This window comes from Lampetra fluviatilis, chromosome 35 (genome assembly GCF_964198595.1).
Source record: "Lampetra fluviatilis chromosome 35, kcLamFluv1.1, whole genome shotgun sequence".
Lineage (NCBI taxonomy): Eukaryota > Metazoa > Chordata > Hyperoartia > Petromyzontiformes > Petromyzontidae > Lampetra > Lampetra fluviatilis.
The window spans coordinates 3,484,085-3,510,759 of NC_136309.1; the positions used below are offsets into that span (position 1 = coordinate 3,484,085).

Genomic DNA, 26,675 nt, shown 5'->3' on the forward strand with positions numbered 1-26,675 from the left:
CTACAAAGTCCCCATCATAAGGGTAGAAACACAAAGAAATAGACACAAAAAATGTTTATGCCCGCAATTGAAACGGCCGTACGCCGTATGGACCTGAAAACTATATTTCCCTGTGCAAGAATACAGAGTAAATCGTATGGGTTGGCAGGTAATGCCAGCGTGGTGAAGTATGGTCAAACGATTCGCAAAGCGTTGGTAAGACACCGCTTCGTCCGCTAGTCCATTGACGAAACGGGGCCACTGTTCAAGTGCAATTCAATGCACGAATTACAAAAAAAACCCTCCACATTTGGTAGTAACAATGCCCTAAATAATAAAGTATTTACTAAACATGATAGCCGACGTTTCGGGCGATGGCACTTCTCTACTATTAATGAGGACCATTGCTTGAAATGTCTCCTATTTTTATATACGGTGTACATATTTTTTCTGGCCCTGTTAGTGACATGTATTACGGTTTTTTGTTATTTGTGCGCCACTGCCAACAACAGTATCGCCAAAAAAAATGTCTAACTAAAAGATGGAAAATATATATGGTCCTGCATCTGTATGTAATTACGGTCCAGTGCGTTGTCCTCTTTAGAGCAGTATTAATGACGAGCAAATTGTGATATTCACTTTCATATGGCCCAGGTGTTAGGATTGCTTCTACTGCAAGTGGAGGAGAGGTTGTTGGTGGTGGCGGTGGTGATGGACAGCACAATGACTTACAGACCAACACCTTCAAGCAAGACTACCATTGAAGAACTGCACCCCAGTGCAATGAATGTTGTAAGCAAGCTCGCGCGTTTATTATAATTTACGTTTGTTGGGCACCGCACGGGTTGGTATGTTCAGGACCTTGGGTTTATAAATCATGGGATGGAGGGGGGGGTATGCTGGAACATTGAGACGGTGTGATAACGGTGTGGATTGGAAGGGTAACTAAGCCCAGTGCACTTTCATTTCATGTGGAAATCCATACTCTCATATCCAAAATGCATTTATTTATTACTTACCCGATGCGCTCTTGACAATCTTCAATCATGGACGATTTATAGAGTAATTCGGTTAGTTCCAGAGTTTAAATGATACAGCCAGTGTCGCGTGTACAATGTGCACAGCTGGTCTGTGACTCAAAGTCAGTGATTTCTTCCCCAAATTAGCATTGAGGCGGTACTTATCCTCTGTTTAAGTCTGAAGTCAGTGGTGGAAATTCCTCAATCCTTCAGCGGGGGCGAGTCTCAATCGGAGAACCACTGTTGACATCCCAACCAATTGGTACTTGTTTTATCCACCCAAGAAGGATGATGGGCAAGGTCAACTCGCAACCTTCTGATTATGAGCCGCTTACTCTACAAGCGGCCATCAAAGGTTTTCTCAAATTATTTGTCTGAATGCCAGTGTACATTGATGTCTCTAATAAATATAGGCTTTATTTAGGCTGATATGTACATTCCCAATAATATAATTTGGTTTACACATTTAATTCTGATCTATTGCAAATTTGGTATGGCTAAAGTTGCCAGAGGTTGAAGTTGGCCAACACGCACATGAGCAAATGTTATTAATATGGTAATCAACTAAGGTTTTACCTCACGTACCCAAACTGCTTACACACCAAGTGAAGCCTCACTGCATAAACCAATATATGTATTGGTCTGGCAGTGGTGGCACACGCGTGTAATCCAGCACTTTGGCAGCGAGTGTTGGTGGAACACAAACATTTGGGAAACTCTCTCCCTTCCCGTGAGCGTCAGTGTCGCAATCGCCTAGTTTTCCAGGGTATGGCAATGTAGTACGTGGGTTCATTTGTATCTGTTCTACCTGTAATGACGCTATATCACTTTATCTTACATAAATCATTGTGATTACTTGTTTGTGTGTGAATGGGCCATTGTCACCCATGATGATGTGTGTTGCCAGAAAATGCCAACAACCCGAAGAATAAGGAAACATTCAATTGCATTTATGTCTGTTGCATTTTCACGTGTACTGAAATATGTATAACAGTGCAGAATGCAGTCATCCTTAAAATAATGGTACTGTTTTAATTTTAGACAATTCTAGGTGTCATTCTTGGGAAAACTGATCCAAAAGGATGTCGAAGTCGAAAAAGTTGAGTATTTGCAACACTTTTCACAATGACCATAACAGCATTATTGAAAATGTACTCATGGAGGTGACAGAATGGCTTAGTGGGCGGAAACTGCGTTGAGATGGCACCACAGATTCTGGATTCGACTCTGGATTTCACCCACCCATGATTAATCTTGATTCTCTTGTGTAGTGAGTTGTTAGTAACACCCTAGCCAACAATGGCTGCACATACACACACAAAAAACCCATCGTATTACCTTTTAATTTAAAGCTTTCGTGACTGCAGGGATTCATATTCTTGGTTCTTTCCGTAAAGTCACGTAGAAGGGAAATAATAAAATAATAAAAATATAAACAAACAATACAATTATCACGAAGTTTCGACTGCAACACAAGCAATCATCATCAGGTGTGAAATCCACAAATTTGATTGCTGTTGATTTCACACCTGATGATGATTGCTTGAGTTGCAGTCGAAACATCGTGAGAATTTAATTGTTTTATATTTTTATTATTTTACTATTTCCCTTCTACGTGACTTTACCGAAAGAACCAAGCATATTACATTTGTTTAATTTTATTTCGTATTTTTTCAAGTCATTTTAAATAAGTATTTTTTGGTAACAAGGCTACTGTTAACCATGTTATTTCCCCAGCCATTCGTGCTGTCAACTTCCTGCACATGTTCAAGTTCAAGACCTTCCTTTTTTACTCTGCCTATGACTGCCAAATTATTTCTACAAATAAATATGTCTACTTTCTGTAGAGCATCTTGAGATGCGGTGACATTTAGATGCAATAGGAATTCACATTGTCTTTCACCATTTGACTGCCATCATCATTTACGATTTACATTTCGGCTCCCATGCAGTACGCTGCTATGCGAGGAACATCTCTATACTATATTAATATGAGTGTATGTGATCAAATGCAGCACCTCTAGCATGGCTAAACGGTAATTGAAGGGACTCTTAAAAGTAGTTCCATGATAATATCTTGCAGAGCCTGTTTTACGAGCACGCGGTGATGCCCTGGACACATTTTCATCTGACGTCGATAGCAGCGCAATTGGAATATAATCGGGGGGGAAAATACAAACATGATTTACTCGTATAGTTCAAATCTCGCAGTGCTCACGTCAAGCTTTGTTTGATTTGCGCGAGTCTGCAGATCCTGAAAAAGAACGATTCACCTTTGATTTTGTTTTGCGGGATTCCCCAAATTATTTTATTAATGTGGAATGTTGGGGCGACGATACATTCATTCACAACCTATCAAGAAGCTTCAAGATTGGAGAAGTTGGTAAGTAACTGTTGTAAAAAAAAGCATACGTTTAAATTTCATGAGACTAATAGTTTGTACACTTTAAATGTGCCTTAATCATTAAAGGAAAATACAGTAATAAAACATTGCTCTTTATTTTGTGTATGTATATATGTACCTAGGCTTGTAACCTGGACTGTGACACGTATTCAAAGCTTTCTTTATGATGAAAAAAGCTCAGTTCATAAGAAAAAATGATTTGCAAGTGATTTTCCCAGAGCATTACTTGAACATAAATAAAATAATAGAATACGACGTTTCGATTGCAACACAAGCAATCGTCATCAGGTAGAACTAAATTTGACAGAGAGATGACGATTTCTTGTGTTGCAGTCGAATCGTCGTATTCTATTAATTTATTTTCATTCTACGTGACTTTACCGAAAGAACCAAAGAGTAATTCCTGCAGTCACGAAAGCTTCAAATCAAGTTTCATTACTTGAACAGTCCGGGAACATCACTGCGGTGTACCTTTTAATATGTTACTGTTGTGGTATTAAGGGCGAATTATTAGTGTTCCTGAAAGTCAATGTAACATTCTTTCTTACTAACACAGCTTCAAACCTATTTGGAAAGCTTTTACACAACCTAAGTACGTATATGACATTATAGCTATTTGTATGTTGGATTTGTTTATTCTTTAACGATTGCTATTTTTGTTTCTGTGTGAAGTGAAAGTCCAGAATCCCCTTGTCCGACACAAGGATATCGAACAGGATGAGAAGTTCAGGCCATGGACTCCAAGGTAGTGTGTGTTAAATGTTAATGAGCAGGCATTACATAAGCTACCTTTTTGTGTATTTCAATGACTGCTGCCACTAAAAAGCATTAGTTGGCCTAAGTTGGAATATTTTTTGTAATATGAACCTTATGGCGGTACCCCGGGGTACTATAGTACCCCGGCTCTCGCACAATGTCCGTGATGCAGTAATTTTTAGTCTATTGATGGTCGAGGATGCGGCAATCGACTCATCTCAACGAGCTGTACACGATGCACTATGGTGCATACGAGTGTTCAGGGTTTCAGCGCAATCGTCCTCGCTGCGTTTCGACATCGCGGAGTAGCACTGATTTCGGATTGATTGGTACCCCAGTCGCGGAGTCAAGTACACCCCCTGGAAAAAATAGTGTCCCAGAAATAAAATATTTAATTGCCTCGGCCATTTTGTATTATTTGGTACCTTGGGGTATCGCCATAAGTATCACATATGGGCTGGCGCACCCAGTTCCTATCTCTCTGCACTTGATGGGATCCAGCGTAAAGCAGTTGGCTCGATTGATGAGCCAGCACTCACCGGGTTCGTTCCAGTCACTCACTCACCGGCAGTCAGTCATCTCCTCATCAATCTTTTATCACTAATACCAGGGTCACAGTTCAGTCATTGATTCCTCCGCCACGTTGAGGACTCATGACTTCCACCTCGTCCAGACTGCGTTCAACCACTGCAAGTCAAAGCACTTCTCTTCTTGCATCTTTCCCAACACGGCTCGCCTTCGGAATTCTCTCCCATGATCTCTTTTCCCAATCTCTTATAAACCTTGTGCAATGTAATAAATACAGTGTACAAACTCTTTACATATATTGCACCTTCAGTAGTGCCGTTTGTTGCTGGACGTTTGGCGTTTTTTGGACTTTTGGCCTATGCTAAGCAAATGTTATATATGTGTTTTAAAAACTTGACACATAAAATAGGACCGATTGGCAGCATTGCGTAATCTGTACGTCGTTACATAATTTGTTTAAAAAATAAATTACAGCCTTGCCTCTGCTTATCAGTGTTAGCTGATTTCCTGCTGTAAAAATAACATTTTGTTATTATAGCAGTTTAATTATGGACTCCTGTTCTTTGACACTTAACAATTACATTTAAAAATAATAGTCGCCACTGTAATCATAATTGGTACTCATTTTGCTTGAAGTATTTTTAAACCAGTGTGACACCTGAATAGCAATGATGTCACGTCGTTGCCGTTTTGAAAAGAATGCCATTTTATTATAGCACATGCATCTTATTTTTCCTGTGCTAAACAATCTTCAGCCCCTACAAACTGACTATCAGCGAAAACCACTCTGCTGTGACTTTGTGCTTCGGAGAAGAAGGCTCGAGTATGATGCCTCTCTTGCACCTGCCCACGAAGGAAAGCCACGATTACTACACACTCTCTGACATCCTCGCTAATGGCCAGAACTTGCAAGGAGAAGTCATCAACATCCTCGTTGGTGTCAGGACTGTAAGTAGCCGGCGGTCTAGGATTTTACTGCAGCTTAGTTTAGTGGCGGAGTGCAGCCCTGTGGCGTGACGATGTTTAAATGACAAAGTCAATGTTAAACAAACTTTAAACAAATGTGAAACGCTAGACAGAATGAGTAATGATATGAATTTGTTTTGTCTTTCATGCATTCTGCTCTAGCTCTCAACCCATATGTATATTAGGGAAAACTAGCAATGGTGTTAAATATTGTACCGATATTTTTTTTACTTGATTATTGTAATTTAGAAGTGGGGCTGAGACTTCAGCAGAAGGCTAAGCCCCCCCCCAGCCCATTCCCCGATGCTAAAGGGGGTGGCGTAGCATGGTTGGTATGGACCCTGCCACAAGAAATGTAATTGCCCCCCACTGTCCAATTTTCAATTTCCCCAACTCTTTGTATGCCACCGCCTGGGCCCCCCTGGTCTTTGGAACTCTGATGTAGTTGCACCACCTGCAAATTCAATAGCTCAGCCGCTAAGCCTAATTGTCGCTGCTGAAGTGGCATAATGCAAGGGTTTGGCGGTGCGAACCGGACCTTGGCTCAGTAATGTCATGGAGCGTTATCAAATCACACCGTTCACTGGACGTGAAAGAGTTGCATCGCCGCAATGTCAGAGCTAGTGAGCCATCGCATGCTGTTTTATGTATAAAAGCCACAAATGAACCTTTTTTATTGGCCATGGTAATTACATCTCGGAAAAATACATTTACATTCTTATTTATTTACCAAATTTGGAAGCACCTGTGGTCAGACATAAATCATTCGAATTTGTATACACATTTTATATGCTGAATCTTTGGTTCTTTCGGTAAAGTCACGTAGGTAGAAAAAATAATAGATCACGACGTTTCGATCGCCACACACAAGCAATCACCTTCAGGTGGGAGAGAGAAACAGGCTGCTGAAACAAGTCCTTATATATAGAGCCGAGAGGGAGGGAGAGGGGGGTTGCCGCATCGGGCAAGAAGGTGGGAGCTAGAGATTATGCCTAAGTGAGAGGGAAATCCAAAGATGGGAACCGAGATGGGGGGGGGGAAAGGGTTGTGTTTGATGCGAGAGCTGAGGGGGTGGCCATTGTATTGTGAGAGATTAGCATGTCAATGTAAATGAACCAACGCAGCGATGGCTGTGCTAGTGAGACATTCAGCTGGTTAGAAAACGAGGGAAACATACGAGGGACAACACCACATCGAGAGAAGGAGACAGAGACACACACTGAGAGGCACACCCACGCACAGAGAGAGACACAAAGAGAGAGACACACAGAGAGAGACACACACAGAGAGACACAGAGAGAGAGACACACACACACAGAGACACACCTAGAGAGACACACAGAGAGACACACATGTCGTTTCGTTTCCCCAATATAACCGCTAATTTATTATGATAATTGTTTTTTGACCCTTTTATCTGGCAACAAAATTGACACATTTTTTTACAAGGAGTCATGTTTGCATTGACCACAATACCTGCGGTCGGAATGCAAACAAAAACATTTATTTTATTATGTTTTATTTTTATTATTTTATTATTTCCCTTTTACGTGACTTTACAGAAAGAACCAAGAATATGAATCCCTGCAGCCACGAAAGCTTTAAATCGAAACTTAACTGCTAATTTATTGTTTATTTGATATATTTTTGGCTTCAAGTATTATTTCAAGAGATAAGACATTTCATTTCTGGGGTTCTGGCAACATATGAGTCATCTGGAAAATGCTATAATGGATGTATTTAGGTTCCATTCAAAAAAATCTATACACCCAGGAGTAATAAGTCAGATTAATGAATATCTGTATATAGAAATGAAGCATGTAATGGCAGATAGTGTTTGTAATTTTTTCATTTATTGATCTGATGCAGAAAATTATATTTAAAGCAGAAATAGAATGAATACATTGCTCAATATTCTGTTTAACACCATTTATAAATTTATTCAGAACGTTTTTAGTGCTATAATACTGCAGTTGTGATACTAAAACGAGATTTTATTTTTGGAAACTGCAGATGTTAGACATGGCTATTATCAAGCTTCTGCTTCAGTGAACTTTTACATAAAATAATAGTTTAGTAAATATTAGAAAAGTGTGTTGTGTATACTTTCACTGAAAGGAAAGAAATATCTTAACATTTTATCCAACTGGTCATCTTCAGGAAATATTGAGGTTTACAGCGAGAGATGGTTCCATCAATACATTTTCACAATCGCAATCACAAACATTTAGATTGATTGAACCGGCATTCGCCAATTCTCTCCAGTCAGTTGCGGTCAGTTGCTTCCTTATCACTATTCTATCACTACTACTTTGCTAAATGTTCACGTGAAGTTTATTTATTTACCCATTCATTCATATTGAGAACTCGGTCTACCAGACTAAGCATTTTGTTTCATCCACACTGCTTTCAACCACCACACTGTAGGTCTTTCTGTTTTCTCTCCTCGCACTGTTCAACTTTGTTCCCACGCTCTTATCTTCCTGCTCATTTCCAGAAACGTGTTAAATGTTATCTATTACAACTTTTATAGTGCCGTTTGTTACTGGCTGCTTGAAACGTTGGGCCTTTGGGCCTGCAATTAGCAACTGTGTAACAAAAATATGTGGAGCAGTTTTTTACTCCAACCCAATTAGCCAAGGGGAGTGTCGATAATGATTTGGAGTCATGCTTGTTGACGTCAACACGCTTGCCCTGCTAACAGACCTGGCTAACCAATCAGATTCTGTCCATCTCACATAAAGACAAAGATACCCTGTATAGCCTACACAGACAGTTGGGGTAAATGCTGTTTCACGAGCACCTATGCAAACACATACACGCATAATGTGCTTATGCGTGAGGGTTGTTCTGTTTGCCCTCAAAGTGTACAAATATGGCACGAATCCAAAGATGGCTAAGCACGAATTAAAACAACGATAATGATGAAGAGGATAGCAATGATCATGATGAGAATGCAGATAATGGTGACAATGATGAGGCAGTGATTATAATAATATGGCCAATGAAGATTAAGGGAATGATAAATGATGACAGATGAGGATGATATATGATGTTGATGATGGATAAATGATGTTGATGGCAATGATAAATGATGAGAGATGAAAATGCCATGATTAGATAACACCCTAACCCCATACTATTACTAACCCTACCTCCTAGTTAAGGGCATTCTGTAAATTAAGTGAAAAGTAGTGGTGGAATGGGTTTAAGTTTTGCACAGAAATTGCTGTACATCCGTCAAAAAATTGGCATGACAGACAAAATAGCTACACAAATCGTGAATTTGCGTGTTCTATGACCATTGTGCTGTACATACTGCGCCTCATGCAGAAAATGCCCTGCCCATGCACATTGGTGAAACCCAGAGCTGGCCAGCAGACAGATTCAGGGAATACCAGAGAGGTTATGCCAATGATTGTGTGTTTGTATCCTTGATTTAACCAGGAAATGAAATAATGTAAACCCATTTAAACATTGCCTCTTTTTGCAAGGGTGACCTGGGTTTTTGCTGATCACACAAAACCAGTCGCTGAACATTTCATATTCACAGGGCACAGCCTCAGTGGCATGATGCTACATAGTCTGTTGTCCAGCTTTTACGATTGATTTGCAAACAGGCAAATACAACACGTTTTTGAGGCTCGAATTAATAATTATCCTGCCCTTAATGCAAGGCTTGACCTCCGATAACGATCTGAAAGCAAACTCTGGACCAGTTTCAACATTCAGTGTCCATCAGCAATCAGGCTTGCTTAAATTTATGCTGGCGAATTGCCCGTTGTTTATGGGCATGGACCATTTCTGTAAGAAATAGGTCCTAGTTTGACGCAAAATTACGTAATACGTAACACAAAATAATAATTAAGTATCGTCAATGTTAATAACGATAAACAAAAGCTTCCTTCCCATATAGTTACTGGGTTCACAGGCAAACACATGTAGGTTTAGTGAAAATACCCTAGTCCATATGTGTATTTTACATACATGCTGCTGGTCATATATATAGGCGTGTATAGTTTGATGGATTATGTATTGCTCACACATTTGGCGTAATAACAACAATTAAAAACACAGCAGTTAGCATTTCACATAGCCTCATTCAAACGTACAAAAACCCAGGACACTGTGCAAACCTTTTGATATTCAAATGCTTATGTAATTTCACATTGCCATTTATTACAGCGGGTTGAATCTATCACATTTGGCTAACTGTTAAATGTCCACACAATGAGAACACTCATTATACTTCAGTTGGGCAATCTGCATATTGAATTTTGCGATGCATTCAAATACATATATGACATTGAAGACTCATTGCACCTAAGTGAGTCCATAATCTGACACCACCCATGTTTACCTACCAAGACTAATTAAGACTCAATCAAATCGTTAGCACAGATATTTTTGCCATTCTTCTAATTCAAGGCTATTAGCATGGTGGTATGTTTTACTGACGATTGTAGTCTGCAATAGGAGGCAATGTTACTACGCGGTTTTAGCCAAATATAATTTCCGAGTAAAAATTGGCAAGCCTCAGAATTGCCTGAAGAAGGGCAATCCAACCAAAAGTCGAGATTTTTCTTTAAGTGACCATGTAACAACAACAAAACCCGTAAAATTAATAATTTAATGAATTTCTTATTCGCGCCATTTTTAAAGTGCAAGGTTATTACGTATGTGCCATGCTTCACAGACATAACCTGCAGTAGTTTCACAGTCGGGGATGATGTTGCTATGTGCGATACCAACTGAATAATTTTCAGGTAAATTGGACCTTGACACCAGCATACAATGTCTATTGTTTTCAAAAGATGTCAGGATTAATAAGGTCAACTGTGAAGTAGACGGCATGTATCTTACCTGTGAATACACCTGCAGTGTAAGCCAAGGAAGCCTGCCAGATTTGAACCGTGAACCTACTGTATGCAACAAGAAGCGAAAGCACTCCCTGGGCCTTGTCACTGCCAGATATATTAAATTATCCTTTTGGCGTCATCTGGTCCAACACCATGTGAGACTAGGCTCTAAGAAAAGCTGTCTCGGGTGTGGACCAATCAATTTCAAGGACAGTGCATTCATTATCAGAGTTGTGTTTTTTGTTTGCATTCCGACCGCAGGTATTGTGTGTGGTCAATGCAAACATGACTCCTTGTAAAAAAGCTGTCAGTTTTGTTGACATAAAAGGGTAAAAAAACAATTATCAGATCCTGTTATTTTTATGTTATTCTCTTTTCAGGTACCAATTATGTTACCATTCATTTACTCTAAACATATGTATCCATTGCACGTACCATGAAAGATGTTTTTTGTTCAATATCGAATACGACATGTACCCTGGTAATCAATGGTAAAATTTTACCACACTTACACATCATGGCGTATGGATGCACATAGTGACGTGTGCTAGATATCTTCAAACAGTCAGACAACGTTGATGACAGTCTGGAGGTCAGTAGTAGCATTGCTCTCACAACATATCAGAAACACTGAGACATGCATTCAAGCCATAGATTATAATAGCACAATCTGGAGAGACAAGCGGGCTGAAATTGTTGGCTTACAGAAAAAAAAACCTCAGGCAAGGTCCACTGAAATGCATTTGTCACGTGTGCCACCATTCGTTCTAAGTGCATTGTTATCGACAGTTTTTTTTACATACGTTCTCATGTCACCAGGTTTCAGAGCCAAAATCTTTCGTAACCAAGGACAACAGGCCGGGACAGAACTGTGATGTGATCCTCTTTGATGAAACTGTCAACTCGTTTCATTTTGTGCTGTAAGTTTTATAGATTTAGAGTGCAAAACAATACAATAAAAGTCAAACTCTCCTACACTGTGCAAAACTATCCCCCATGTAAACAATGCATGCCACACTTGCCCTTCTCTGTAAAGAACATTACCCATCTACCGTGTCGGCGTTTAATCTGCACATTTGAAGCCTAAAAACTTTCAGTGCTATAGGTAATAGGTGCAGCCCTGCAATTGCTTACTCATGTCATTGCTAGCAGAAGGGCCTACACTACAGGGAGCTCTAGAGAGCCTATATAGAGGGTATTTTGGTCTACCCTTCCATGCTGGCAAAGCATCTTGGAAGAAGAGGCGTGCTGGCCACACTTTTACCCTACCACATGCGACCGGCCAATCGAATAAAAGTGCAGTTTGCAGTGCTCTCGTAGCTTTTAAATAATGCAAAGGGCTCTTATTAGTTTCCACTCATTTACAATTGCAAAGATGTCAGGCAGAGCATGTATCATTTTGTCATCAGCCACAGCGGGATTTGCAATGCGTTTGTCAATGTGTACTTTTAACCCGGTAACGGTTTGTGGATCGCGTCGATTTGTTAAACTCTATAATCCCCTAGGCTGTGAGGTATTGGGAGGATGGGAGTACAGAAACTAGGTTTGCGAACCCACCTGCATGGAATTTTAGTACTACATCCTCTCACGTGTGGATTTGCTATCGATTTTTAGCCCACTTAAAAAAAAACACCCCTTAAAGAATTGACAGAGCATTTTACTTAGCCATCTCACTTAGGGATGCTCTTGAAGAGAGTCTTCAGACTGAGCGTTTCATTGATAAAATACATTGTTTATTATCATGCCATTGTTATACTCATTTCTGTTGATGAAACATGTTATGATGTTATTTTAGCTGGAATAAAGAAGCTATCCAGCTTGCACAGACGTGGGAACCTCGGAAAACAGGTTTGTTTAACTATTCTATTGTGATTTAAAGCTTTCGTGACTGCAGGGATTCATATTCTTGGTTCTTTCGGTAATGTCACGTAGAAGGGAGACAATAAAATAATAAAAATATAAAACTAAATTCTCACGACGTTTCGACTGCAACACAAGCAATCATCATCAGGTGTGAAAAACACGGCAAGAAAATTTTAAAAAAGTGGCGGTTTTATGTTTTTATTATTTTCTTGTTTCCCTTCTACGTGACTCCCGAAAGAACCAAGAATATTCTATTGTGATTCAAAATATGTTTTATGCATAGACGAAGCAATACATTGTTCGTCCACCATTTTCCGAATAAGTATTACATTTGTGCATTTGGCATCGTGTCACGAGATAAAGAAATTTCCTTTCATGAATCATCCAGAGCAGTGCAGAGAACAGCCTGCAGAAGGAGATATCACCAAACTATATATGAGATTCCATCAAATTACCTCTTTTATCCACACTATGGCAGATGCAGGTCTAGAAGCATCCCAAGGTGGGGCAGTTCTAAAATTACAAGCTTTCTTAAATAGGACCCGACATTAATAATATTTTTTTAAATATTAAACTTGATGTCTGGTAAATATCAATAAAATACGAATATTCGAGGTCTCACTGGGATGGGAGCTTAGTCCCTCCTTTTGGTCCGTCAATTCACTAGGAACACGACAAAGAAACGTTAGGTGGCAGTGAAACCAATTTTTTTTTACTCTTAAAACTTGAATTTTGTCAGATTTGTTGAATTTTTTTTGTATGTGTAGTCAGTCATTGCTGACTCTGCTGAGACCCTTAACTTGCTGCAATTGAAACCCTGGTTGAATAACAGGCACCAGAAACCTGACTTAAACCAGAATCCCAGCAATGCCAGTTCACTGCTTTGAACCCTCAGCCACCAGGCCACTTCGATACAGTTATACTCTTGCAATATTTTATATGTTACTGTTATAGCCAGCATTATTTGCTGTAGCTGTGTAATCCAAGTCTCACTGCCTTCACATAAAACCCACATATAGCTGTTGACAGCTGAAATGGCAGTGCAAACAGAAATTAATGTGCATTCTAGTTGTGGTGAATGTAAGTGCAACCTCAGCATCTGTCACAACTTGCACCTATTAAGTGACAGCCTATTGTGCTGTCACTTGGTTTTTTGGTACATTACGCGGATAAAAAAAAGTCTAGAAATCCATTTGAACGTGAAATGTTTTTCTTAAAAGGCTTAACATCAAAGAATGTTTGCTTCGTTTGTTCAATGTTCCTCAGTGTGGTGAGTAATTATTCGAGGTTTTTTTGTTGCGATGTATTTCCTGCATTCACTGCACATAGGTTAAAGCTACAAAGGATCCCACTTGAAAAAATGCTGTCCCAGTATTCCAAAACTTTTGGGAAAATCGGGATTTTTATCACAGTAAAACATTTTCTGGCCTCAGGCTCTAATATTAGCAAAGGGCAGAGCTGCGTGAGTTATGGATGTGGTTGACAGAAGAGTGGGAAGGGTGTATTAGCTGTAGGCAGGGCCTACCGTCAGAAAGAGCAAGGCCACGAACTGTTTGTGCAGGACTGGAGATTGAATAGTCATAGCTATGTACAATTGAGCGGGGCTGACAATGGGCTCACTATGTGTCCTGGTTGAGCCTTTCAGAATATTTGGTAGCTATAATGTATATTCAGTCAGTTAGCACATTGCTTAAAGAGGACAGCTTGTAATAAGAAGGTTGTGAATTTAAGTCCTAGTCAGGGGTTGACTCAACCTTTCATCTCTTTGGTGCTGATAAAATGACGACCAGTTTGTGGGACATCAACAGCGATCGTCTTAAGGATAGCCTTTCCCCCACCATGTCAGTCCACTGGGGGTTATTTGAGCCACAACTTGTGGGTAATGGGGGCTATATGACCATATTTCACTACGCTGGTTAGCACAAGTTCGTAATGGCAGTGAACACAGCTGCCGGAGCTTAATACAGTACAACAATGTATTTTTACGCACTGGCCTCCGCTGACAACATATCCCTGTGGGCATAGCACCCACCATAGAAATGTGGAATTGCCATCACTGACTCAGGGTTGTAACAATAAGATGACAACTGCTCCGTGCATCTTTGAGGTAAACCAACCACTTTGACTCTTCTGACCTATGTAGGCTGCATAGCATAGTGAACAGCGGGCTTGCTACGAGGACATTTAGTATTCTGTCAGAGTATAACACTGGTTACATGGCCACAGTTTCCTAGTACTGTAATGGGCAAGGGGAATTGTTACCATCGGGTTCTGTTTGCTGTAAGATGGTTGATCTTGAAGCCCTGTGACATCATTCACAAGGGTAGGTCGTTGTGTGCCGCTGGCATAGTTCCATGAGTAAATGTCACAATTTTCTGCAATTCAGTTGTAGAAATTATGATTAATGACATTTATTTCCTTGTGCAGCTACCGCTATATGTTCCTTGAAAAGCAGATGTTTGGCAAAATTAACATCTCGCCAAAACAGACAAAATACATCAAGTCAAGTTAAAGTGATGCCTTATTTAAATGAGCATTGAGGTGGTGCTCACCTTCTGTTTACAGCCCTGAGCCAGATGTGGAAATAATATATTACTATGGCAAGTCTATCCTCAGGACAACCCCTACTTCCCCACGAAGTAGTACTTATTGTATCGACCCCAAAAGGACGATGGGCTGAGTCAACCTTCAAACAGTATTTGAACTTGCAAACCTTCTGATTGCGAGCCGCTCGTTCTACCGCTGAGCCACCTGATATTACGTCTCACTCTTCTTGGTGACGGAGGCACTGATATGCTTTTATACAAACACATTTGACAACTTGTAAATTGGGCCCTTTGTTTCTTATCTCGCTGTTACTAGGCTTTTAAATAGAGGACACACAATTGAATATGCATTACATTACCAACCTGATTCAAATGTTCCCTATTGGAATAAAAACATAAAAATGAAGAACATGGCAATGCTAATTTGTTATATGTAACATTTACGAGACATTTCATTGCATTTTTGTCCAGTGATATTTGCGGCTGACGTGAAGGTCAATTTTGACAAATATCGTCAGTCCATGGTTGCCACAGCAATCTCCAAGACCATCATCACTACCAATCCAAGTAAGAGCAAAGGCACGCGATGAACGATGGAGCTTGTTATCAAACTGACAAAATGCTGGGAAACACCTCTGTCCATCTGACTGGACAACAGACAGGCGTATATAAGCACAGTTCATATATGAAAGCAAATGCAGTCAACTTCGTTATCCGGGCTAATGGGGTCAGTGGGGTGGAGGAGTGGCCCAGATTAAACAAATTCACGGATAATGAAAAACATAAATTGGCTATACACACACATGTATTGCTTACCCACATAGAATGGAGTTGAAGATGCAGAATGCATAATCTGTTTTTATTTTCTGTTAAATTGTTTTACTTGCCAATATTCACAGTCACGTGTGCACTAAGTTAATGTCCCTCCATGAGTGAGGAGCAGCTAATAATGAACCCAGCGTGCTCTTAAGGACATTTCATTAAAAAAAATTCACAAGTGTGATTAATCAGCCGATGGATTATAATATAGAGTTAACTGTACAGTCCATTCTGTTGTACTCTACTGAATGTGATTTGAGGCTTTGATATTCACAGAGAGCCCTTGCCAATAATGCCACAACCAACGGACTGTTACACACTTTTATAAAAAAAAATATTGAATGTAATTACAGCAATTAAACAGGCTCCTTCACCGCGTATTTATTTCGTTATTTATTATATAAAAATACCATCGCGTGTGTTTAAAACACTTCATGCAGTCTGCACGTGTATGCCACATGGCCTGATTGTTTGAATTTTCCTGACATTTCTGTGCAAAATGAGGCTGGCTTTGTGCATGTGTCTAACACCAAATGTAACTTTCAAATGCTATAGAAGCAGAAACGTCATTGCATGTTACACCACAGAATTGGAGAGGGACATGCCAGTGGTGTTGAACATTTGCCCTTTTCATGTATTTACGAATGTGAAATTTCCACGTGGCAAAAAAAAAACACAACATGGATTTGCTTCTAAATTGACACTTGTGGTCACTGATCAAAAACGAGATCATAACATTTGTAAACCTGCCAGTTACATGAGGATATAAAGTTTCATAATTTGCATTGGAGTTTCAGCCATTTTGTTTTGTTCCAGCCCACCCTTACTCATAGCATATGTACATACATAGTCATTTTGTCAATCCAATGGCCATAATTCACCACACTGATCAGTGCTCGTTGATGAAGGTGGCTAGCATAGCCATTGAGGCATAGCACAGTACAACAATGCATTTTGATGCCCTTCCCCCTGCTGACAGAGTATCCCCACAGACGTCGACAACACTGATTTTATTAGAGTACCAAACCAAGCTCAACCTGCTTAGCTTCCATGTAACTTTGTCATTGGCTGGTCATAGTAGTTTATATTTTGCACACTAGATGGTGTCTTCAACAACAAAACATGACAGTAATTCGAGCATTCTTAACATGCCAACATGAGATTATTCAAATCAAGATGAGATTATTATTGAGACTTTGTTCTAGACCTGCATGCCTTTTCTTTCTGGCTGTTGAATCTGTGAGAGATAGTGCTTGAATTTCACTTGCCATGTTTGACTCGAAACAGTATTAACAATAATAACGTGCAGCCCTTTGCCAACCCACTGCTGGCTAAAAGGCTTTCCTCACTGTGTCGGCCATGGGGACTGTATGACCATAATTCACGATGCTGGTCAAGTGCGGTTTAGTGAATCGTGGAGGACAAATGACTTACCACTAATGTTGTACGTGACCCGGAGTCAAACTCACCGGGTTTTAAGTGAAGTATTATATTTGAACCAATACGGCAACACGAAATACAGTTATATAAATCAGTTTCACGCAACCATTTTTTTTTATATCAAATATTTCATTTAAGAAAATAAACTGCTTCCTTGAAGCGGGTTCTAATATGCAACTGTTTCGTAAATTAAAAACAATGTTATCTCATGTGTATTCTTTTCAAATTGCTTGAAATCATACAAGTTTGTATTCATTCATACCAAACCAGAATGATGACAGCCAAGAAAAATAATGCATGTGAAAACACGTCTACCGAGGGGATAGAGTAATGAAGTGTGCAGGTGCTGGGTAGATTATTACATCAAAGGATCGTGAGAGGTGGTAGCAGCTTGGAGAGGCCTTCATCCAGCAGTGAATCGACCACAGCTGATGATGAAAACAAGGATACCTCAGAGTGCACCATGTGTACATGCTGCCGACACTACTAATGAACGTGTAGAGTAATCATCTCAAATTCCTCCTCTGTCTCAGATACCCAGGAGGCGCAGCTTCTCTTTACTTATGCAAATGACTACTTTGCAGCAGGAAATTTTGAGGAAGACATTTCTCCGGAAGGCCTCAAAACACTTGACTGTGAGTACTGCTCGCGTGAAGTGTAATTCGCGAGCATGACAGCCCATCAGCAACACCACCCCCTAATTTTATTTTTTTCCCCCGGATTTGAATTGCGGTAAAATATTGGCGTGTCTGCTCCCTTGCAATTTTTGTCATTAATTATCCCTCTCAGTGAACACCATAAAGGACATCTATACCATTGAGCAGATGAAGGAAAAGCAGGTGTCTCTCCAAGCGTCAGAATCGCCCATGCCTGTCTGCGGCATCGGGTGCATGTACATCTCCATGCTCAATGTCGACGACAGTGCCAGCAAAGTCATGAGCGTACGATGGTAATTATTAAGCCTCCCCTGTGCAAAGCCGCACGCCCACTGGTTCAAAGGATTCATTAGTCTCGATTCGTGACTCGGAGTTGAGATTTAATGCTGTTAGACATGTACCGATTCACCCCACGCCCCGCTACGACTCAATGAACTGTTACGACTCGGGACCACAATTGCGTTCAATAAGCAGATGGGTGTTGTGTTTTGTTTGCCCTTGCCGTGTATGTGGTGGAGTCTAGTGTGGCGATAGGGCAGGGGATGAGGAACCTTTTTGATAACACTCCCAACATGACAACACCAGGTCAAACATGAGCCTGAGAACATCAGACACTATTGCACAGTTTGGGTGCACTGTGTTACTCCATCCACAACCAAAGCTCAGATCTGGCACCCTTATATTTAAACATGTTTAGCCCTTTCAAAAATAGTCTACATGAGCGGCCCTTTAAACATTTTGACTCCTGTACAGTACGGGGTAAATAATATTTTCCTTACCGAGGGCCGAATATGACTTTCACATTTCTTTAGCAGGCAACCACACTTAGCATCAGCCAAGAAAACGGGAAAAATAATGAAGGTTCACCTTCACCTTACGAATGCCATGGCTATATATGGGCAGGGAGACACTATTGGATGCATTCACGTCTTAAGGAAATGGCCAACACTCATAGCCTTGGCGATTTGGAGACATTAGCACATTGTCGATAAAAACGTAAAATAAAGGAACTTTTTACCAACACATGAATCTAACCCCTTCAATTTGACCTATTGGTATTGTGGATACATCTAATCTAATATAAAGGTTCTGCTGAATGCATACACTGATATTTAGGCATCTTTTTTCCAGTGGCCCTGAGCTGGTGGTGTACATTTCACATTGCTACGGTGGGATCAGTGACCCTCTACAACAATGAATGTAGACTCCTCACAAAGTGATACTATTCATTTTGATCACGGAGAGATTGTAAGCCGAGTTGACCCCCATCCGGAATTTGAACTCACGCGCGGCTGCCTGTCAGTCGAGCGTACTCATCGCAGCATCAAATTGGACATTTGTCCCGTGCCCAGGACCCCAAAGAGGCCTATGAAAAACATATAGGACAATTTTTTAAATTAAGAAAAATAGGACAGTTTATTCAGTCCTTCCCTCATTGTCTCGTGCTCATGCTGAACCAACTCCTTCCCCAAACTAGCTCTTGCGTCCCAGGGGCAAAGATACCTAAATCCAGCCCTGCCATATCTCTGCGGCCATAAAATATATGCAATGCAATACAATTTGGATTTATACAGCACATAAATACAAATGTGTTTCGTAACGAAACACCTCTGCCAAAACACCCAGAGCCCAATTGATAGTTTGTCATATTTCCATATTTTGCCTGTTTTTTTTTTAAACAAAACTATAGCAGCTGCTAAATTTCCAATACTGGTACGATTGTTAATTTATTGTGCGATGAGGCCAGTTAATCCGTGAGAGTGATGAGCGTTATTAATGTTTCAATGTACCTTTTCTTTTCGGCGGGGTGGCGGGTTTTGCGCGCAGTTCTTTGTGCAAGTGCTCGGTAGATCCCGACAGTCAGATGTGCGCAAACGACAACTGCGACGCCACTCTGCTCAACAACACAGCCACCGTGAGGAAGTTCGAGATGCCGATGGAGATTGCCGACTGCACCGGAAGCCTCAACAACTGCTGGGTCACAGGGGCCGTGGCCGAAAAGATGCTGGGCTGCACGGTAAGAGCAATGCATCAGCCCCACCCTTTTGTATTAGTCGGGCAGAAGGCAATATTAATTATTAATTCAGTACCTTCATCCGTTATCTAGAGACTGTGGTAGCCTCTTAATTTAGTGCGTACTTACCTCCTATGACATGAGGTTCAGACACATGGTCGATAGCAAAAAAAACACGGAACAATGACTGAAGAGTCTAAGAAAGAGCATGGAGATATGTCTGCTTGAAAATAGTATTGAGAGACAGAAAGAGGGAGACGTGGATTATAGAACACACGCAGGTCTGTGACATGCAAACTTAAGAAAAGTAAGCAGCCTTGCGCAAGATGCATTGCTAGAAGAGATTGTGGCTAATGTATCGAGAATAATGACGCAGTGGCGACCAAGTAATGTAACGAGGTTCCGTCCACCGGCAGAGATGGAGCAATATCAGGTGACGTGGATTATTACATCACAGAATCATGAGAGATGTTGATGGCTTTTGGAGGCCTTTATGGATTGATCATAGCCGATGATTGTGGTACCCACTTGCAGAGTGCACTTTCTCCAGTCACTTCTTCACTGCCCCTATTGCTTCAGCCAGACATATGTCACACCAGTCCACTTTTTCACACAATCTAACCTTGCCTTTTCCTGGATGACATCGACCCCGTTTGTCTCTGGTCACACTTTCACTCATAATTTCCGTTGTCAACAGCCAGTGAAACTTTGATCTGCCGCATTTTCCCAAGTCTCAACCCATATTCACTCTGACGACACTCCCTAACAGCTCTGTCTACTTTAAGGTGTACTATATTTCTGTTTAAGAATGTAAAGTTATGTGTTTTCTCCCTGAGTCATGTCACCGATAAATTGTATCAAAATGAAATGAGCACACAATATGCCTCCTTCCCATATCTGTCCTTTCACGTGAAAAGTAAAGGTATTTTATACATCCCATCTGCAATATGCCTATAAACGTTTGGCAATTCACCAGCATTGGTTCAAGAAAGTCTGTCTCTGCTGATGAAACACTGAATGTCAAACTAGTACAGCGTTTGCTTGTGTTGAAGCTAGGATGCTGGAATTATGCACTCCCACAAGTCCATGTGGCTGATAGGATGTCTAAAATGTGCTGAGAAAATGTGATATCATATTTGGATTTGGCACCTTTACATCTCCTATGTACAAACGTGTGTAGGTTTGAAAACATTTGCATTGAGATTCCCTTCAAAGCCTCCATATGCGCATTTTCATCAACCCAAATTTGTAAGGGGAGAGACAAAATTTATAATTTTCGTTTTGGGATTTTTTGTTTTTTATCGTCTCGATTATATCTGTGCCAAAATTCTGATTTCTAGCCCATCAAATAGAACATCATTTATGTGCAACAGCCATTCACCTGCTCGCAAATGTACCAGCTATGGACATTCAACAAAATTAATTGCTGATTCTGGTGCACAAGCGCAATAAAAGAAGCTCAACACGTTCGTGAATAAACACTGGGGCCTTAAACTGGAGAAAGAAATGCATAAAAGGCGACGTTTTGGGCCTTTTCATAACACCCTTCTTCATGTTGTCTGAAAAAGGGCCATTGCCTGAAACATTTGCTACGATGTATTTATATATCCATTTTAAGGCCGCAGTGTTTTGATGAACGTGTTGAGTTTTAGCCACGTATGTTAGATGCATTCTCGCTTTGTGGCAAACCTTTTTTGAAATATGTTTTAATCCTTGGGATTCATTACCATGCATTGCCGTTTTGGATATACAGATTCGGACGATAAAACAAAATTTACTATGGACGTAACGATTCATTGATTTGGCAATGAATATCGATTTTTGTTTGCTCAAGATTTACACATCAACTCGTGCATGTGAGAATAATTTATTTCTGAATTTCAATTCGTATGCTGCATAGCGGATATGATTTGCTCATCCAAACCCTTCAGCTACTATAGATTATGCATGCACCACGATGGGAATTATATAATTGTTTCATGAATTGAATTGTGATCGCGAAGCATGATAATTAATCAATCTGTGAAAGAGATGGATCATTACATCCCTATTATTTATCAAATGGTGGTAGGGTGGAGTTGTTCAGAATTAAATAGTGCACTTCACTATCAAGTCAACGACATGATTTCTATTCTGCACCACAGCTAACATCAGCAGTGACAAGTGACATTACCCCTTCTTGTTTCTTTCGGTAAAGTCACGTAGAAGGGAAGTAATAAAATAATAAAAATAAAACATAATAAAATTATTCTCACGACGTTTCAGCCACAACGCAAGCAGCCGTCCTCAGGTGAAAACCAGGTCCGTCATTCAGACTCTGTCGCCTCGACGGACCTGGTTTTCACCTGAGGACGGCTGCTTGCGTTGTGGCCGAAACGTCGTGAGAATAATTTTAGTATGTTTTATTTTTATTATTTTATTACTTCCCTTCTACGTGACTTTACCGAAAGAACCAAGAAGATGAATCCCTGCAGTCACGAAAGCTTTAAATCAAAATTTAAGTGACATTACCACTGTTCTTGGTCTCTCCCCTCTTTCACCGACCCGCATTGAATAGTGTGGTGAAGTATGGTAACAAAAAAAAACCATGACTAACCGTGGGGAAGCTTTCATTCATCAGTGGGTTATCTGGTGATCGTCTGGTGTTAAATTGTAAATTCACATTCCAGCACTATCCCTCGCTGCGGTGGTAATTCAAATTAGAAAAAAATGTGCGTGGGCCAGAAAAAATGGTGACGGATTTTTTCCGCCTGAGGACGACCCGCTTGTGTTGCGATCGAAACGTCGTGATATATTATTTTTGGTGACTTTACCGAAAGAACCAAAGAATATGTTATTATAACCATCGATGGCTCATTGCTCCAATTCTAGGAATATATACAGTGTGCCTCAGGTTGTCCAGTCTCAGGTGATAACACATGCAGGTGAATTAATTGATAAATGGAGCGCAGAGGCAGCATGTGGCGATGTTAATGCACCAGTGCTGAGTCTCCCAGCAGACCAGTTCTCATGGGAGGTTGCTTGGACTGCATCTGCCCATCTGCTGGAGAAAGCGCTGAGGATGAAATCACTGCAGTCACGTTCCAGTTAATAAATTCAGGCGTCATGCATAGCCTGAGACGAGCAAAAACGTGAGGTGGATTTGGCATCTTTCACAAACTTTGTGCCACGATTAGGTGGCAAAGGTGAAACCCTGCAATTGAATGCTCACGCCACAGTTGAGGGGAGGTCTTGCTATCGTATACAGCCGTTTTGGCCAGATTGCCATTGACAAAGATATACTTAGCTCTATGGGCTTTACCCATCGTGAACTAAGTGACTGTTTGGCTAGCTAGAGGTAGGTGGCTAGAGGGTATTTTGACCCACTCTTCCACGCTGGTCAGACATCCTGCACCACCACGTGCGACTTGCTGGTCGGCTAACTGTGGTGTATCAATTTATGATGCTGGTTGGATTGAGGTGGGGGGAAATTTGATAAACGTGCCCGCTTATGAAAGAAACAAGTCCAATGAGCTAACAGTGACACGCTACGGCATCATCCTATTTTATCAATATTGAACTTGATTCTTGAAAACATGTAGATATATGTCCCTTTTGTCAATCCACTGCTGAATGAGGACCTTCCAAGGCTGTGCGGGTCGTGAAGGTTATTTGACCGTACGTCACTCTGCTAGTCAGTGAGACTTGATGAATGAGATGAGTGAAGATGTTTGAGCAAACGATTAATTTTGCTGCACTGTGCCCTGCTAACAACGCAACCATTACAGTGGCCTAAAACAATAGTTTTGTGCGTGGTGATCACCCATTCAAGCACTATCCAGCCTAAAATCCGCTTAGCTTTCGAGGTCTAATGAGATCAGGCAACATGGCCTTTGAAAGCATGTTTTTCATGTAAAGTGTATATTGCTTTTGTGATAACAACATAATGGCACTTTCTTTGCAGGTGGATGAATTTTCCCAAATGACTGATGTTCAGAAGACAGAGCTGAAATGGAGGGTGCTGTTGGAGCGATGCAAGATCTACTTCAAGGTAAAGGGATGATACTATTTTCACAGACGTACACAACACAGTAACATTACTGCACAGGATTTTGCAGCTGTGCTATACAGTTATGCGATTTCGTGTCATGTTGTTTGGTACGGGGTCTGACGTTTCGTTCCAAGTGCTGGTAGCTTCTTCGGTTGAATTCAGTTACTAACGATTCTACCAACACGCAGAGCTAAATGACAAACAACGTGCCAAACAACAGATGGTAGGGCCTGCCAAAAACACATCAGAGAGCCAAATCTGCAGTCATATATTTTAAACTGGTCGAAGGCTGTGTCTGCATTATTTTGGATTTTGTGTCATATTCTCCTAAAAAGTAACTGAGAAGATGAGTTACTGACTATCTGATGTCATATTTGGATTCGGCACACGTGACATCCTCCAAATGCAAAACCTTTGTGGGCTTAGGTTAAAAAACAAACCAAAACGTCCAAAGATATTGCCCCACCCACAAATTTCATGACCCAAATAGAAAATTGTCTCTTCAGATTTTTCTTCTGAATGTGAAAAAAACACACCACATCATAAAGAGCGACTTCAGTACAAAGGTAGTTAAGGCTGCAGAGATGAGACGATGATTGGTAAATTTGGCATCGTGTCGAGGGAAGAATGCCTATCGGAGCCCCCATGCATGTAAATGTATATTTTACATACGATATTCAGATATATTAAATCACTTATTGTTACATTCATGATTTGATGCACATAATGTCAAATCATTCACTGTGCCTCATTCATATCTTGGGTGGTGTTTTTCCAACAACCACTGGAATTGGTTATTAATATTACGTTTTCACTGATAAAACACCTTGACTCTCAATTTTATGGTGGTAATATTTTTCAATTTGACACTGTTATTAAGAGTACTCAACTCGCAATGGAAAGGTTGCAAATCCTGATCAGCAGTCAACTCGGCCCAGCTTCCCTCCGTGATTGAAAAAACAATTATTTTCACTTCGTGGGAAGTCAACCGCTGATGGTTGTCTGACGTTTTTTGGGGTTATGCCGCGTATTGTTTCGGCGTTATGTCCGATAATTAACTCGTTTAGCTGCACGTGCCGGGAGCTTCTCCAGGACTCGGAAGGAGCTCCACAGCACGTATAGCGAAACGTCGGACATCATACCAAAACAACGTGTGGTACAACGACAAACACACATTGGAGAGCCATATAACACAACCACGAAAACCTAGGGAGCAGTATGAATAGTGAGTGTCCTATGGACAGATTGGCTCCCATTATAGAATTATGGAGTTTCTGTCCTTGGCTCAAGGTCATCAACAGAGATGGTTCCTGCCCCACGCTCGTTTGAAGAGGTAGACACACACTTTTTATTTGAAATGTGTGTTCATAAATGGGAAAACCAGATTCTCAGTAATTCTAGTGTTTAACGATAAACATAGCACCGTACTGTTAAGACAACCACTTGGCTATGGCCAATGTTACTTTTAGGCCACTGAAATTTTTATTTTGTAAGTCAAAGTGACACAGAGCGTTGGCTTCTTAGCATTATTAAAAGTAAATAAACTGTAATTCAAGCGTGGATAACAGGATTGCGCCAAAACTAAAGTGGCTCAATATATAGCCATGGGCGTAATGTACCCCCTTCAAATCGTAATTCGTTATGCTTTTTTAGAACCACTGATGTCGAAATGTGACATTTTAAATTGGAAATTGTCATCATGATCTGAGATCATACTCCATCAATTCAAACGCCTGTCATTGTTTTGGATGTATTTACTCGTACATTTCAGTCATGATCCCATATACCAATACAGCTGTTGAACGCATGCATTATTTTACCACGCATACTGTGTGTGTGTAGTAGTGGCGTATTGGCATAGTGGTTAGCACACTACACTACGAACTTAGTGACCCGAGTTCGATTCCCAGCCACTGTCTACATCAGTGGCAAATATGTGAACTAGGTCTGGGGCTTCCCAAGGTTGATTCAGCCTTAAGTGAGTGCCTGGAGCAGTGTGTACACATCAGCACTGGAAAGGCACCACCACCCCTTTGTGCGTGGTCATTGCACTGGCCCCAGCAGCCTGTGTAGGCTATATAGGAGAGCTTTGCTTTTGTGGAGCGGTGGTATAGTGGTTAGCACAATATATCATGATACCAGTGGCCTGAGTTATATTCCCAGCATCAGCAGAAAGTGGTTTCTGAACGTGTCCCGTACAGTCGTCTAAACCTTAAATGTGTACTTGATGTGTCACATCTATAACGTAGGGACACAAGGTATCTGGCATTGGGCTGGCCACACCACCCCTTCAAAATTCCATGCTGACCTTAATACGTGTTCATCAAATAATACTTTCTCCTCCAGTCTATAAGTCTAGACAGAGAGTCTTTGTCTCTTGTGCGTTTGATGTCTTTTTAGCTTCACGGTGTACGGCATAACGTCGCATATCCGGTATGAGGTCAGATGTATAAACATCCCTAGAAAATGTGTTACTGTGCAATAAAAAATAAAGTGTGGACTGCTTCTCTGTGGGGGTGTGTACGTGATAGTTGGATATGTTGACATAGTATTCTACGTCTTAAGAGCAGAGGATATTAATACAATGTGTTTATTTTACAAAGACATGACAATAATCGTTTTTTGTTCATTTGCCCCTCTTTTTCCCTGGCAGATAGTTTACCGAAGCACTTCTCATAGTACCCGAGTGAATATTCTCTCGTGCGAATTAGCCAATCACAAGGAGGTGACTAAATTTGTCGTTCAATAAATGTCCACGTGGCTCACAGCCTGGCTTATGAATTATTAATGATAGAT

The 26,675-nt window shown here is 40.7% G+C and overlaps 1 protein-coding gene across 1 annotated transcript; it reads left to right on the top strand.

Moving 5' to 3' along the window:
* The first annotated feature begins 702 nt into the window (after positions 1 to 702).
* Positions 703 to 26,628, top strand: MEIOB (meiosis specific with OB-fold). Its single transcript, XM_078873009.1, is given in 14 exon segments — positions 703 to 771; positions 2,040 to 2,097; positions 3,250 to 3,381; positions 4,075 to 4,147; positions 5,442 to 5,634; positions 11,331 to 11,431; positions 12,307 to 12,359; positions 15,392 to 15,487; positions 17,713 to 17,814; positions 17,969 to 18,127; positions 18,348 to 18,374; positions 19,662 to 19,852; positions 23,793 to 23,879; positions 26,533 to 26,628. Coding segments are annotated over 14 exon segments (1,437 nt in total).
* Positions 26,629 to 26,675: the final 47 nt, after the last annotated feature.